The 15309-nt window shown below is 39.5% G+C and overlaps 2 protein-coding genes across 11 annotated transcripts in view; both read left to right on the top strand.

Annotated features, from left to right (window-relative positions):
* Positions 1-8712, top strand: part of samd10b (sterile alpha motif domain containing 10b) — a 55874-nt gene extending 47162 nt beyond the window's left edge. For 2 of the 3 annotated variants that reach the window (XM_063464547.1, XM_063464545.1), the window contains exon 5: positions 7048-8711. In XM_063464547.1, coding sequence (XP_063320617.1) covers positions 7048-7070 — 23 coding nt within the window. In that variant the 3' untranslated portion in view covers positions 7071-8711. Of the gene's footprint in view, positions 1-7047 lie in introns of all 3 variants that reach the window. The other variant, XM_063464546.1, reaches the window with a different exon arrangement.
* A 4514-nt stretch (positions 8713-13226) lies between these two features.
* The window catches only part of znf512b (zinc finger protein 512B), a 30460-nt gene continuing 28377 nt past the window's right edge, over positions 13227-15309 (top strand). For 3 of the 8 annotated variants that reach the window (XM_063463279.1, XM_063463277.1, XM_063463272.1), the window contains exon 1: positions 13227-14448. The gene's annotated coding sequence lies outside the window, so the exon portion shown is untranslated. The remainder of the gene's footprint in view (positions 14449-15309) is intronic. The other 5 variants (XM_063463275.1, XM_063463273.1, XM_063463274.1 and 2 more) reach the window with 5 other exon arrangements.

Below are 15309 nucleotides of genomic sequence, written 5' to 3'. Positions count from 1 at the left end.
TCATGCATGCTGCTGAAGTTACTGTTTGGTTTTCTGCATATTCCTACTTGCTGCAGACCACTTTGGGGTAAGTGCGGGAAAAATATGTTTATGTGAATTTTAATCTTTCAGTGGCCCATACATAAAGCTGTGTACAGAGCCAGAGAGACGGAAGAGCTACACATCTGGGGTTACAGCAGGAAGCTGTACAAAAATCATGCATGGTTGTGCACTGTTGTCAAGGCATGGACAAGTTTGCCAGTTAAACATCTACAACAAACTAACAACAATGAAGATGAGGTGTATATCATCTTCAGTTTGAGATATAGTGAAGCAGTGAAGAGAGTTTATGTGGTTTAAAATATTATCATGTGGTAGTTTGAATTTACATTCAGTAATGAAAACACTGGAGTTTTAGTTCTCTATTAATAAAAATGAATTCTTCAGAGCTTAGAAGCAAAGGTTGTGCCTGAAAGAGCACTAATGTAGATATATTCGGGGTGAGAGGTTGAGGTTGCAGAAAATGCTTGTGAGTTGCTGAATTAAGAATTGTAATTGGTATAAAACCCCTACAGTAATTAATGAATAAGAAGAAACAGCACACAGGACTGAATTGTGTGACTACTAAAGACTAAAATTCTAATTTGTTTCAGTAAAAGGTGCTGCATATGTGATTCAAAACACTATGAAACAAACAGCTCTTTCTTTGAAGTGGTAATTATACAAAATCAGTCTCAGGTTAGCACTCAGTACTGTTTGACACGGATGGACCAGATTACCAGAACTCCCTCTGTTTTGTTCTTCCTCTCATCTTTTTGCCTCATTCACTTCACTTACAGATATAGAATGGAAAAGTGCATTTGATGGCATTCGTGCCAACCAAGCATGCTGTATTAAATTAAGCTGAATTAAACTGAGACATGTGATGCAACTTACTGGTAGGCAGAATTGCTTTTGGAAACTTCTATTAACTTGAAAATGCATTGCAATGCAAATGTAATTTCCCAGTTCAGCAGCCTCTGACTTTAAGCTATAAGGCCAAGCTAATTTGGTGCCCTCATAAAACACCTGAGTTTCACAGGGTTGCAGGGTATTCAAAGGTGATAAAGGCAGGTCGAGGTGGGAACCCTTGGAAGAAGCGATAATGGGGATGTTTCAGTGGCTGAAATGAAATCAGAAGTGTTATGAGGTGGTGTGATGTGATGAGGTGCTGATGAGGTGCTGATCTTAGGCAAAGGTGAAGGTCTGGACTGAAACTGGTTTAGTGTAAGATAACAATCTTGTTATTTTCTAAAGAACAAGTTAATGTTGCAGTCAACTTCATGTAACCAGTGTCAAAGTCATCCACAATTTTATTATCAAAACTTCTCAGAAGTAGAGGAGAAAGAGTCACAGCTGTTTTCTAGCCTAAAGTCAAACGTTGCAGTTTATTGTCAGCGCCTCAGCCAACTTGTATCTTAGCCATTCCAGTAACATGGCTGTAGAAATAAGACACCAATGGCTGTCACTTAACTGACCATTTTGATCCAAACCACTGATCCCACTGCTTTTGTATGATTTTGGTGTGTCTGTAGCTCAGGTGGTAGAGCATGTCATCTACAAATCAGAAAATTGGTCATTCGATCGCAGGCTGCTCCAGTCTGCATGCCAAAAATCCTCGGGCAAGACACTAACCCCAGGTTGCTCTCCAATGCATCCATCAGAGTGTGAATGTTAGACACAAAGCACAAAGTGCTTGTATGAATGAGTGTGACGAGGTGAATGAGGCATGTTGTTTAAAGCATTTTGAGTGTTCAGGTAGAGTAGAAAAGCACTACATAAGAACCAGTCCATTTACCATTTGCCATAAAGGTTCATAGAGACATTTATGGCCCGCAGATTATCCTCTTATTTCCAAAAGTCCCATAACTCTTCCTTTAGCCCTACCAAAAAATTTATATTTAAATTTTTTAGTAAAATATATTTCTGATGGAATTAAGTTTCTGTGGATCAGTCACCAGGTGGGGCTGGGTTAAGACGGAAAAAATATGCTGATGTGAGGAGAAAAGGGAATGAGGCTGACGTTTTGGCTTGTGAGCCAGATGTGGAGAAGGATGCTGATGGTGAAACGAAAGGTAGAGGCAAGAAAGAAAGAAGCAGACTCACTCAGTGGTTAATGCATATTAGGATTTAGACTTGTTCATCTCTGCTCACTCCACACACACTTCTAACTATTCTCCCTGAATGATTCGCCCAATACACTTTCAGTTCTGGGGTGATTTAGCAGAGCCGTCATACCAGCTGTCAGGTCTGATTCATCTCCAGTGGATTTACCAAAAATTAAATATTGATCTCACAATAACTTTAAAAAAAGGGGGGGGGGGGTGAAAATACAGATGCAGCAGTAAAGCTGAATCTGATGGGAGCTTGTCTCTGATCTGAGCCCCGATAGCACACTTTAACGCAACCCTTACAAGGCTCTCACATTATTGATGTCAGGATTGTAGAAGGCTCTCTTCAGTAATTCTTAAGCTTTTACAAGCAGTGCGGACTTTCTCTGTCTCTCTCCAATTCATTAAAAAAGCTGAAACAGAGCTGTGATACAAAATTAAAGGGACAAATTATAGAAAAGAGCACCTAAATACCTGGAGGGTACGATTTAAATATGGAGAGGTGAAAAAGACAAGACTAGTGTGCCATAAAAAGGAGGACAGGGAGCTGAGACTGGAGGTGAAGTGTTTAACAGAGAAAAATACTGGAACTGAAATTAACAGATCACAGAGATAAAGAAATGAGACAGGTGAAGAGGTTAATAAAGGGACATTGATACTTGATCTGATTTCACTTTCATTCTCTGACTACGGGGCCCTACTTTTCTGCTTCTTGTTAATCTGCGTAAAGCAGGCTCAGTTGCTTAAAGCAATGTAATAACATTTCACACTCAGCATAGAATGAGATTACTTTGGCTGCAAATTATGGTTGAAAATGCTCTTCTGCATGCGATACCCAGTGAAAAACGAAACTCTTGTCTGTGGATGAAAGGGAATTTTGTCTGTTATTTGATGTCCATAAAAATTGTGGAAAGATTTTTTTTTTTAAGATGTTCCCCATCTGGAAATTTTGATTATTAAATTAAAACATTTTATGATATTTCCATGCCCTGAGAAAATAGCAAAATAAAACTGGGGGTGCAGAAATGCAAAAATAGACTAAAACACTAGATGGGATGGTTGGAGGGGGATGTTTTGGCCTCCACTGCACCAGCTGCGAATGTTCATTTTTAAGATGTCTTTCACAAGTCACCCAACTTCATGAAAGCCTGTGACTAAACTGCTACTCTGCCCTTTAAAGGTTGGCTGTGGTGACTTCGATGGTTAGGTATTTTTGGTTTCTGTAATAGCAGCCCTTCCTGTGAGCCTCGGAAGAACACATAATCTCTTAAAGTCCTCACAAGCCTTTTCTTTCCTCCCTAAACTCCTGATATTCACTTCTAAAGACTTTGCTAGATTTTTCTCATTGGCTTCTTTTCTCTTTCCTTCTACCATATAAAACATGAATGGAAACAAAATAAATAAAACTGATGTTTTAGAAAACACACAGCTCATTTTCAGTCATTGCTGCAGATCCATGTAATGTACTCTGATTCAAACAGACCTTTTCTGACCACTCAAAGCGCTTTGCCTGCCTCACAGCCATAGCCGATTAAGAATCACCAATTAACCTATAATTCGGGTCTTTGGATTCTAGGCTGAAGGTGGTGTACCTTGAAGAAATCCATCCTAATCAGAGAGAAAGCAAGCAAAGTCCACAAAGAAAGGCCCAAGCAAGGCAGGAGATTCAAACTAGGAACCTTCTTTCTGTGAGGTGACAGTGCTAAGCAGCCTATCACTGTGCTTTAAAAATACATAACTAAAAGCGGACACTAAAAAGCACAAGGTAAACTCTTAAGGCACACATATATATTCATGTTTGAGAAAAAAAGAACCCTACATCAATTGGCATGTTTTCAGTTATTCATTTGACTGTATTGTTATATATGGGCATTTTTGATAACATGACACTTGCAAATTTTTTGCTTTCCAATAGCTCATCTTGCCTCCTTCACCTAATAAGATGTGTTCATGCAGTCCAAGAGTCTTGTTGCTTCTGGTTCCCCTCCAGTGCTCTTTTGAAATTGGCCAAGTTTCTCTCAGAGGGGATGTTTGGTTTCCAAGTGCCTCCTTGCCTTATTTGGCACCATTTTCATATTAGACAACTTCTCCTGACAGATGACACGCTGAGGCTGAGGGCTGCTGACAGACGCAGTCTAGCAGAAGTCATAAGAAAGGGGGATTTTAATATCGTTCCTGATAGCTTCTTCTCCCTGTTTTCAGGGGGTCTGTGGTCACATTGTTAGTAGATGTGTTTGGTTCATGCAAGAAAATGATTCATGTTCCCCTATCTGAAATCTTGTTACGCTCTTTGCTAAACCAGGCCCTTTAATGTGTTACACTATGATAATTCCTACCCTCCAGAAACAACATGAAATGACTTAGTTCAGTTTCACAGAAACCTCTTAAAAAACAGGGAATAGAATTTGCATCTGTATTGGAAAAAGGGGGCCTACAGCTATCAGATATTGGATATGCTTTATTTAGTTTTACGGCATATAAATAATAGTCAAGTAATTGTCAGTGATGAGTAATGATCAGGCAAATGAACAATAAGGGAATTGATAGTAATCTTTTGCATATAAAATACCAATCATCTATCTAACCCATCCAACCATAGAGAGGCCGATTCCAGTGAGATAAATGTGTTCTGATAGTCAGGGTCCATTTCATGGTTAAAAACAAAGTCCAGCTCACAATGATGTGACTCTTGGAGCATAATCCACCTCACTCCTTTACATATTGTTTAATATTAGACTGAAAAACTTTTGGAATCCACTATTATAAACTTTTTATCCACTTTTTAAGTCTGCAGACAGTAAGCGTTTGAAATGCAAAACATTTGAAAGAATGTAGATTTACATCCCAGCATCAAAGCTAAATGCAAATTTATACATGAGCACATCCATCCTGGCAGTACTATGCAGCATACAATACTGCTCTTCATGTATACAACCCTGCTACTGTTGGAAAGGTGCGGTGCCTTATCTTTTCTGTGTGCGTGGATCTTTTATTTGTACTTTTACACACTCCATTTCAAGTGTTCTCGGTAGAATTGGTTGCTTTATTTTAGTCAGCAAGTGAAAGGTAAGGTTGATGTCTTTCAAAGCCCAGAGCCACAGCTCTCTTAGGGCAACGTAAACCATGCAGGGGTTGTAACATCTTGAATACTTTGGGAGAGAGGATTCACATCAGAGCCCAGTGGGAGATCCACCTTCCCTCTTCCTCTTAGCCACTGGTTGTGAATAATATCTTTATAACATACTGTCAGAAACCCCCCCCCCCCCCCCCCCCTTCTTCTTCAACATATCAATTTTTCATCAGTCATTCTGTGCATTTGTATGCAGCCATCTGCCATATTTTAGACTCTTTCCAGTAATTATCTAAAACTGATGAAGTTGCAATTAACCTCTACAAAACACCTGACACCACCCACCCACCCCCAAATGCAAAAAGAAACCCTGTCAATAGCACTTTGGCTGCCTTAGGAGACTGCCTTGGTAACCTTTTTGCTCTGAATCGATTCTGTGATGTTGCCCATCCTTGCACAGCTTTACTCGGAGCTCCCTATGGTGCCTGCCAGCTGAATTAGAATATGAATGAAACTCTGAGCGTGACAGACAGAGAAGAAGGAGGAACATGTCATTTCTCCTCAGAACAAATTTTGCCCAGTTGCGTTTCACCCCCATCCCCCCTTCTTCCCACCCACCTCCCCTCCTCTGCTTCATCTAGGCTCTGACGACTCCATAGGGAGCTCATTTAAAAGAATTTCTATCACAGAAACTGTTTTCTCTTTGTCTGTGCAAGCCTCAAGTCATATCAGCGCCTCTCTGTCCTGTCTGCTTTTCCATTCTGTCCCTCTGTTGTTTCCTGGTCGAGGTTTACTACCGTTCTACGTTACATCTGTCTGTGTTGGCTGCAAATCTACAGACAGGTATTGTCTCTTCCTTGGCAATCAGAAGAGGAGGGCTTGGAGCTGAAATGCCAACAGTCTGGGAAAGAAAAGTCGCCGTTCTGCTGACACTGGTGTCGTTTTAGGATGCAACAAACTGGCTAGTTGTCAGGGAAACCACCTGGTTGAATCTGTTGTTTGAAAAGACCCGAGTAGAAAAAAAGGTTTGCTAATTAAATCCCTTTTTTGTAAAGATCTGTAGCCTTTTCTACCTCCAATTATTAATAATTTATTCATCTCCATTTTATTGTCTTTTTCACTACTTAGAACCATTATTCTACTTCTTAGTCAGTCTGCCAGTGCTTGTCCAAATTACTGTTTGTTTTGGAGACTGTTGCTCTGTGACTGAGTATAGCGTATTACATCAACAGAGATTAATCGCAAAAGTTTCACAGTAGTGTAAATGTGGTTGTATATTGTACTCAGAACAACAAGCATGAATTTTATTCTGTTGTTCGGTGGTTAGTCTTTTTCCCCCCACTTCTTTAGTTGAACCTATGAAAAATGCAAACGATAACACAGTTTGACAGCCATGAAATAGTAGTTTTACACCAACATGGTGATTCCCAAAGAGGTATTAGTCAAGTTTAGAGCATGCTGTATCTCTATACATCGTGCAGTCCCCCCCCCCCCCCCCCCCCCAAAAAAAAAGGAGGAGACTGGACCAGGCCTGAAGACTATCCACTGAAGAAGAACAGAAGAAGAACTGGTCTGGAAATCTCTGGCAGCACGTCTTTCAGGGTGACGAATGAGGCAAATACTTGGATATTAGAAAGACTCTTAGATACGTCTGTGCTCTCAGGACAGCACAGACTTGCACTGAGCGCATACAGAACAAGCATATCAACAGAGAGAAATGTGTATTAACTATTTACTGAGGTCACAAAGGAGTATGATGTAAGAACAAACTAGTGCTGCACTTTCAACCTCTTTTGCATGTGAATCCTATTTATGTATTCCCCTCTCTCTTCTCTCCCCTCTCTGCAGCCTCCTTTGGAAATTTCTCTTAGCTCATCCCTGGATCCATTTAGTGGCCCTTTCCCTCATCCCTTGTCACAATACGTCTCTAGGAGCCATGGAAGAGCTGCTGTCTTCAAATATGTGAGCGGAGAATCAACGAGTGAAAGGGGAGAGGACGAGCCTATAGACTACATGCCAACCAGTCTGGAGGATTCTCATTCAACACAGCCAATCGGGTTTACAGACACTGAGACAGAGACAAAAACCCCGCTCTAGGCAGGGTTACCCCCTGTAACATACGATAAGATGATAAGATGAAAAGATGAAAGATTAACAATCTTTGTGATGATGTTTGCCTGGCGCGGGTATATCTTCGGTCATAGCAAATCTCCTTTTGGTTTCCTTTCTCAGCTGGAATGCACTGATTGAGTAATTTCAGCAGAAGCTGTTGAAATTATATGTATTTGACATAAGTAGCGGTTATTGAATGAATTTTTTTTTTGACATGGTTCCACTTAGTTTGTAATAAGCATTTGGCCCAGTGGCAAAGGAAGTGTGGATGTAACCATAGATTTATAGGCAGAGCTACAATTTAGACAATGGAACCTTACATTTAATCTTTATCTCCCTGTAAAGTAACAACCATGAGCCTATTCAAAGGTAATTAGAGCTTTTGTTAAAAGCATTTGACTAATGCCAGTTTAATCAACCCCTCACCCACGTGTCACACTGCATTTTCCTCTCAGGACATCGGTTTCAGAATTTGCAGGCTTGGAAGATGAACATTAACACTTCAGGCTGAATGTCATTCCCACAATAAAATTTTTGTATTGTGACTAATCTGCAGTATTTCAGTGAGAATTTAGAAATATATATTATAGGGTGTGAGCATTGTAGAGTAACATACACTTTAATGTGTGTATACTGTAACAGTTCTTTGGTCTTTTATTAATGAAATGGATCCAAGGGGCTCACAGAGTTAATGAGATTATAATTGCTTGATAAAGCAATAATGCAAGTGCTAAAAGGTGAAGAAGATGCACATCTGTAGAGATGGGATGCACCGTATGAGTGTCTGCTGACAGAAATATACACCTTGCCCTCTACAGTGGCAGTATTTGCAAGCCTTGTAGTTTCAGTCCTTTGTCTGTGATCCTGTATACTGTATGTCACCTCTTACACACAGATACAACAAGAAGGACGAGCCTCTGTTTGTGTTCCATCTTGTTTCTGTCCCTGATGTGACGCTGTATTGTCAAATGGTCAGAAAACAAGATACGGTTGAGATTCCCACTGTGAACGAAACCAGCACCTTTGATGTCCTTCTAGGCAACAGCAGACAGCGACGATGACAATGATGCTCAAGACAGATGACTAAATCAGTGAAATGAAACGTTAAAAAAAACACAACTTCCAAAACATCTGCACCCACCATCTTCCAACTGTCCTTTTACAAGGACGCTTTGAGTAATGTGAGATATCGACTGTTAAATGGGAAGAAAACACACTTTTATTTTTAGATGAAAAAATGTACTGTAAATACTGGTTTACATTGACTGATGATTTATGACCTGCAAAAGGAGAAAATGTTTCTCTGTTTTACAGATTCAACAGTGGATGGAATGGAAAATGATGAAAGCTGTCATCATGTTTTTTGAATAAACTAACTGAGATGAATTGTTAGTTGAGTTTTTAATCGGCAGCCATTGAAATGCATGTATTTGACAGTAAAATAACAATTGGGGGGGGGGAAAGGCACAACAAATGACGCTAAAAAGAGGAGACAAGACAAAGGAAGGCATAAAAGAAAGAATGGAAAAGAAACCAAAAAAAACAAGCCCCAGAATAACATAATCACACTTCAGCCTGATATACACCGCCAAAACCTATGAATCAACCCTTTATTTAATCAGTCTTACAATATAACATCCAATATTTTTCCAAGATAGAGAGATATTTTAAGTTATTTAAGTTAAAATAATTTTCAAAACTACAATTGGTTCCTCTAACCTTCTTGAAACACAGCGTCGGATCGATTGGAAACAGATTTTTGGAAAGCAGTGCTCCCATTATCAAATTTGTAATAAATACACCGGACACATCCAAAAATAAATGCAACACGGTTCCATTTTTAGTTTTGAAGCTGTTAAAAAGGTTGATATGATGGTCAAATAATGTTTAAGACTTCTAAAAAATGAATAAGTAGCTTAAACTGTGAAATAACATTTTTATTTTCTTGCTAAACATAGAGAAATGCAACTTGTGGATTTCTACCTTCTTTATACATAAGCAAACATGAAAATGCATAGAAACATTTCATTTTATTTTGTTTCACACATGGTAAAACAGTAATTCATTTCCTACACACAAACCTTTGTTTCAATTAAAATAACACTGTATCCATGCATGAAAAGAAGCAAGAAGAAGAATAAATTCTTGTTTAAAACCTATCTATAACAGTGCAAGTAGCCACTGACAACCAAAATACACTCTGACACTATTCTACACACAACAAAACAAAACAATATAATCAACAATGAGCAATACCACTAAATAGCAAATTAAAAAGGATAATTCTTTCTATAATTAACTCCTGTTATTTTAATCTTCTTCATATTGGTTTAACATTTTATTCTTATAGAACCTTTTAAATTGATAAACATTTGTACAACCCTTAAAATGATCATGGAGAGAATTCCACATTCTTATACCTATAACGGTTGGACTCATTTGCCTTTGTGTGGTCCGAGCAAACCGATGCTTAAAATAAAACTTCCTTCTACTATCCCCATTTTCTGAACACAATACAAATAATCTTTGTAACTTAAGAGGCAATGTTTTATTTTTTGCCCTAAACATAATTAATAATGTCTGTAATTTCACTATATCGTCTAGTTTTAATAATTTCGATTTTATAAACAAACTATTTGTGAGTTCTCTATATTTAACTTTATGCATAATTTGTAGCGCTCTCTTCTGTAATAAGTATAATGGTTTTATATTAGTCACAAACACAAACGCTTGGTTTTAAAAGGTCACAAAACTCACTCGCCTCAGCAGTCTTCCCCTCAGAATCAAAAAGTGTTTCTAGAAATTATAATTTGGCATTATTACCTTAAACAGAGTGTGTTTATAATTTCAAGTGTGTACAAATGTTCAAAAATAAATTTTTTAAGAAAAATAAACTCAATTTGAATTACAGTTACTGAATATTTGTTCCAGAAGTTGCATGTGCTTCCTGAACTGTGGTCCATCTGTGACGACTCTGACTCTGTGAATGCAAAACAGTGCTACACACGATTATTTTGTCTGTGTCTTGCATGTGCATTCATGCACGCACACTCACAAACACACACACTGGCATCCAATTACTGAGAGACATGAAGCATCTCACCTGTTAATAACAGGGCACATGTATGATAAACAGAGTCGGTGAACAGTAGCTTTCTCAAGCTTGACAGGAAAAAAAAAAATCTGGCGCAGATGGTTGGATGGTGCAGTTAATTGGATACTGTTTACTGTTAAGTGTCTTTTCTTTCTCTGTGTGGCATTTGTAGATGAATGAATTCCTTTCAGAAAGCTGCTCTTTTATGATTATTCGCTAAAATACCCCAAAGCTGACACCCTTCTACCAGATTGTTTATCGTTATCTGCTAGTGACTTTGATCAGATGGATCTTAGTCATATGACAGCACTGAAATTGAATGAAAAACACTCTGTCCTCTCTCATCAGCTATATCTGTTGACAAGCCCTTTAACGGTTGCTTGAGTGAATTTCCTCTATGGAATAAACTTAAACAGCTAGAGAATTTAATTTTTACTGGCATCCCTCAGATGTTAATACAGAAAACTAGTACAAAACACATTAGCATGAAATAGTGCATGCCTGCTCCCCCGACTTTCACTGGAAAGGTCAATAACAGTCAGCTGCTGGTTCAACTTTTCAAGAGCCTTTAAGTGCACAGACCACTCCACCTGGCCAATTTTATAAACTATTAAGTAGCCTTTTGCTCACTCAGCAGAGCAGGAGTGGGAACATAAATCACTGCCATGGTTGGAAGTCTTAATCAGGGGTCAGACTAGGCTCTGTATGAACTATTCATTAACAGTCATTAAGGAAAGCAGATTTCAGGATCAGCTGGATATTCTGTGTAGAATGGCAGCTGCCAATTGCACCCCGCAGACTTGGTTTGTCAGCTGAGTGCCCCCTCTGGCCTAACAGATCAGAGATCAACCCCAACAGTGTCTGTACCAACACGTGTCACTGCATAAAGTCCAGTCACACATTAAATAGCGACAACAATGCTGCAGGAACCCAAATATTTCTATCCAGTAATCAACAAGAACTGTTTCTAACACAAAACAGGACTGCACTGCCCCCTTGTGGAAGAATGCGGATGAACCTTGACTGAAAAGAATAATGAAACCATATGAAAGCTTTTCAGTGGTAATAACTTAATGTTATATAGTTCAATCGTGTGAAATTAGTATCTATGACTATTCCCCACATGGGTTTATCTTTTCATTGCAAAAACATGAAGCCACATAAAAACCTAACCACTTTGTATGTTAAATACCACAAAAGTGACTATCTCTCTCTCTCTCTCTCCATATATGTGTGTATAGATAGATAGATAGATAGATAGATAGATAGATAGATAGATAGATAGATAGACAGAGAGAGAGAGAGAGAGAGAGAGAGAGAGAGAGAGAGAGAGAGAGAGAGAGAGAGATTGAGGTATTTCTGTAGTTGTATTTCTTGTTCCACTAGCCCACTTCTCATGAGTTTGTCTTGGTTTCCCAGCATCTGATGTGGACTTTAGTAAACCAGGTCACATCCAAGTTGGTATGCTTTCAGCTATAAGTGTCACGTTTCGCATATGTGCCATGCTCCAGATCTAGCCTGGAGACCCTTCCTGGACACATGCTGATAGGGACATATATACACTCACTGATCACTTTATTAGGTACACTTTGATGGTGACTGGACTGGCTGGACTGTCTTGGACCTCATATCCTTCAGAACTCTCTTATTTTTTCCTCTCAGAGGTTCATTATTATTGTAGGATCTCTGTGTTACAATATAAAGCCTTGAATAATTTTAGCCATTCTCCTCTGACCCCTGGCATCAGCTAAGCATATTTGCACAGGCGACTGCTGCTCACTGGATATTTTCTCTTTTTTTGGATCATTCTTTGTAAACCCTAGAGACGGTTGTGTAGGAAAATCCCAGTAAGAGTTTCTGAAATACTCATAAAATCCCGTCTGGCAACCATGCCACATTCAAAGTCACTTAAATCACATTTCTTCCCTAGTCTGATGCTCAGTTTTAACTCCAGGAGTCCATCTTGACTCTAGGGATTTATATATGGCCATTCTGAGACACAGCAAAGGAGCTGGCAAAAATGCTGGAGACTGTGATGAGGTTAATTTTACTTTGTATTTATTATTGCTTTTTATCTTAATTCTTTTTCATTCATTTTGTTTTGAAAAGTGTCCCATTGTGTACTAATGTTTTTTTTCTCATGCTCAAGTGCATGCAGGTCTTGGGGTCATTATATTTTTAATCAAGAAAAACCTTTTTAATCGCTAATCTCTCGCCTTCTCGGAAATATTTATTAGGCATTATTGAAATACCAGTAATACTTTTACATTAGTCAAACCTGCTATAAAAATGAGGATCTACCGCCCTCCTCTGGCAATAACGATGCCACATAAATTACATCATGGTTCCTGATGATTTCCACTAATAGGAAATATCGGGTCATGATGACTGGCACCAATCAAAGACTAGCAGGGACCCTCTGTTGTTTTACTGGAAGTGAGTGACGTGGCAGTGATGCCGTGAATGATTAATTTAGAAAGAGAGAGAAGAAGAAAAAAAGATGTGGGCTCACACCATATGTGAAGCATTTATTATTCTGTGTTAAATGGGGAAATGTCAGTCTGTTCATATAGCCCGTAACCAGCTTGCAGCTATACAGCAATTAAAGACCCAGCAGTGTTATTGACTGCAGGCCTGTGTGCTGTTAAGCTGCTATTAACATAAAAAAGGACTAATGGCTTATGTCTAAATACTGACCTTGAATTGAAAACACAGCATCAAAGACTTTTACTCTTTACAAAACTCTGGTTTTAAATGCAAAATATTGAGCCAATTAATAATTCACTTTTTTATGTGGAGCCTTTTGCTCTTATGTATAGCTTTACTAAATTATAGGCATACTTGATATTTCAGAGGCTTTTTTGGAGGGAGCTACTTGCAGTGACTACAGCACCGGCCTGGTATGACAGCTAGAACAGCCTGCCACAGACTGGACAAGAAGCCGTTATCGGCTACGCGGGAGGACGCATGGGAAGAACATTTTGGCTGCAGCTAGATTAAAATAATTCGCTAAGGGTTTGTATACGGAATTTAAGCCCTGACCTTTTTTTTTGTTGTTGTCAGGAGCGAGCGCCGTTACGTCGGAAGAGTAGCACGAGCCGGTATTGCAGCGAGTTTATTAGCCAGAAAGCCCACTATTATTCAGCTCGAAAATTGATAATAATAACGCGAGAGTTTGCAAGTTGCCTCAAGACTGTAGTCGCAACTGTCAAAGGTGGAGTGGATACGCGCATGACCCAACACACATTACTGTAATACTGTACACGGCCGCCGAGATAATATCCGTATAAAAAAAACGAATAATCCCGAGGTAAGGAGCCGAGGAGTGAACCAAACCCGACCGAGATTTGGCGCTACTGCTGATTTTCCTTCGCTTCGTTTTCTTTTACTCTAACCAACAGACTCACAGCCGTCGAAATTACTGCACTAAACATATTTTTGTGCCTCCCTTTAGCTCCAGCCAGCGCAAGGATTTTTTTTTTTTACTCCTCCTTCGTAATAAAGTCGCCATTTTGCTTCACTGCCTATATAAACCATCCCGTATTCTAATATTTTTTCTCAAGGAGTCGAGGGCCTGTCTGTCTTTCCTGGCTATTTCTATTAATTTGGAGAGTTTAACGAGAAGACAGGGGTTGGAGAAGTGCCTCGTGGTATACATATTAATGCACGAAAGGAGAGAGAGGGGGGGGCAAGGCAATTGGAAGCTGGAAATAAGGTGAAAGTATCCTGGATTTCTTTTCATGTTCAGACGAATTTGTAATTTCTCATCTCCTGCACTGCTCTTTTTTACCGTCCACCTGGTCGTCGTCTGCAGACTGGGGGGGACAGGACGACGGTGACGACTGTCCGCTTCCTTTCAGGCCCCCCAAGCTCAACCTGACCGCTCCTTGACGCACAGCAGGTGTGATTGCCATGTAACATAACGTTGGTGAAAAAAAACGCCTACTTTGGTGCCTGTCTCCTGCCCCTGACCTCCTCCTACCTCACGTGGATGACCCGGGGCCACCCGGGCTCTGGTGCTGGGTGACTGCTCGACAGTTAAGGTAGGTGTGGCCGGGGAGGAGGAAGAAAGTAGAGCACTATTTTAGTTAACCACATAAATAGGCAACTCAGACCTTGTTGTAGTTGTCAAACAGCGTGGCAGTGTGCCACGTGCGGTGTTAAAATACTTATTTCTAGGTTGGTCTCAGCAGATTGTGAGAGGAGATGTGAGTGGGTGTCACGGGGTTTTGTTGTGTCTAGCTAAGTGTATGGTAATAAAGTTTCTGTAGCAGGTTTGTGTTTACATGTAGATTTAATGCAATGTATTTATTCATTTATTTATTTAATAGGAGGATGCTGTTGAAACACTGTGTCAAATCTAAAAGGGGGTTATCGTACATAATTATTATAGGGTTGCACAGTAAGACTCACCATCAATCAGCCATATCTTTCTCACCACCTCTGTTTATTTTAAGTAGTTATGAGCTGATCTGTAGCCCATCTCTTCATGCTCTGATACATCATACCGGAAAAGGAAGATGCCTAGTGTTAATGTGTGAAAGATTTCATCAAGTTGCACCCTGCAGCAAGTTCACCGTGCATTTTATAGTCAAAATCATCAAAACTTTACAACTACTGTGAACGCTTTATCTCTGTGGTATTCACGCAGTGAATTGCACAGCATGTAAACGGACACTGAGTGGCCCCCATTGAGTGACCCTTTGTGTGCTTTGTAATTCATTAGGAGAGTGACATGAATGTGTGCTAAGAGAAACCATGTTGGATTGTAATCAGTACCACTCACCATAATTAGCAATTGTCAGCCTCTATTCAGAAGGCTGTTCCTTCCTGATGGGGAATGATGTTTAAGCACAGAGAGTCTGAACTTGACATGTACTATATAGGCATCGGGATTGATGGAT

The sequence above is a fragment of the Pelmatolapia mariae genome, linkage group LG20 (genome assembly GCF_036321145.2).
Source record: "Pelmatolapia mariae isolate MD_Pm_ZW linkage group LG20, Pm_UMD_F_2, whole genome shotgun sequence".
In the NCBI taxonomy this organism is placed as follows: Eukaryota; Metazoa; Chordata; class Actinopteri; order Cichliformes; family Cichlidae; genus Pelmatolapia; species Pelmatolapia mariae.
Note: the sequence above shows the minus strand (reverse complement) of the source record. Positions and strands in the feature narration are given on the sequence as shown.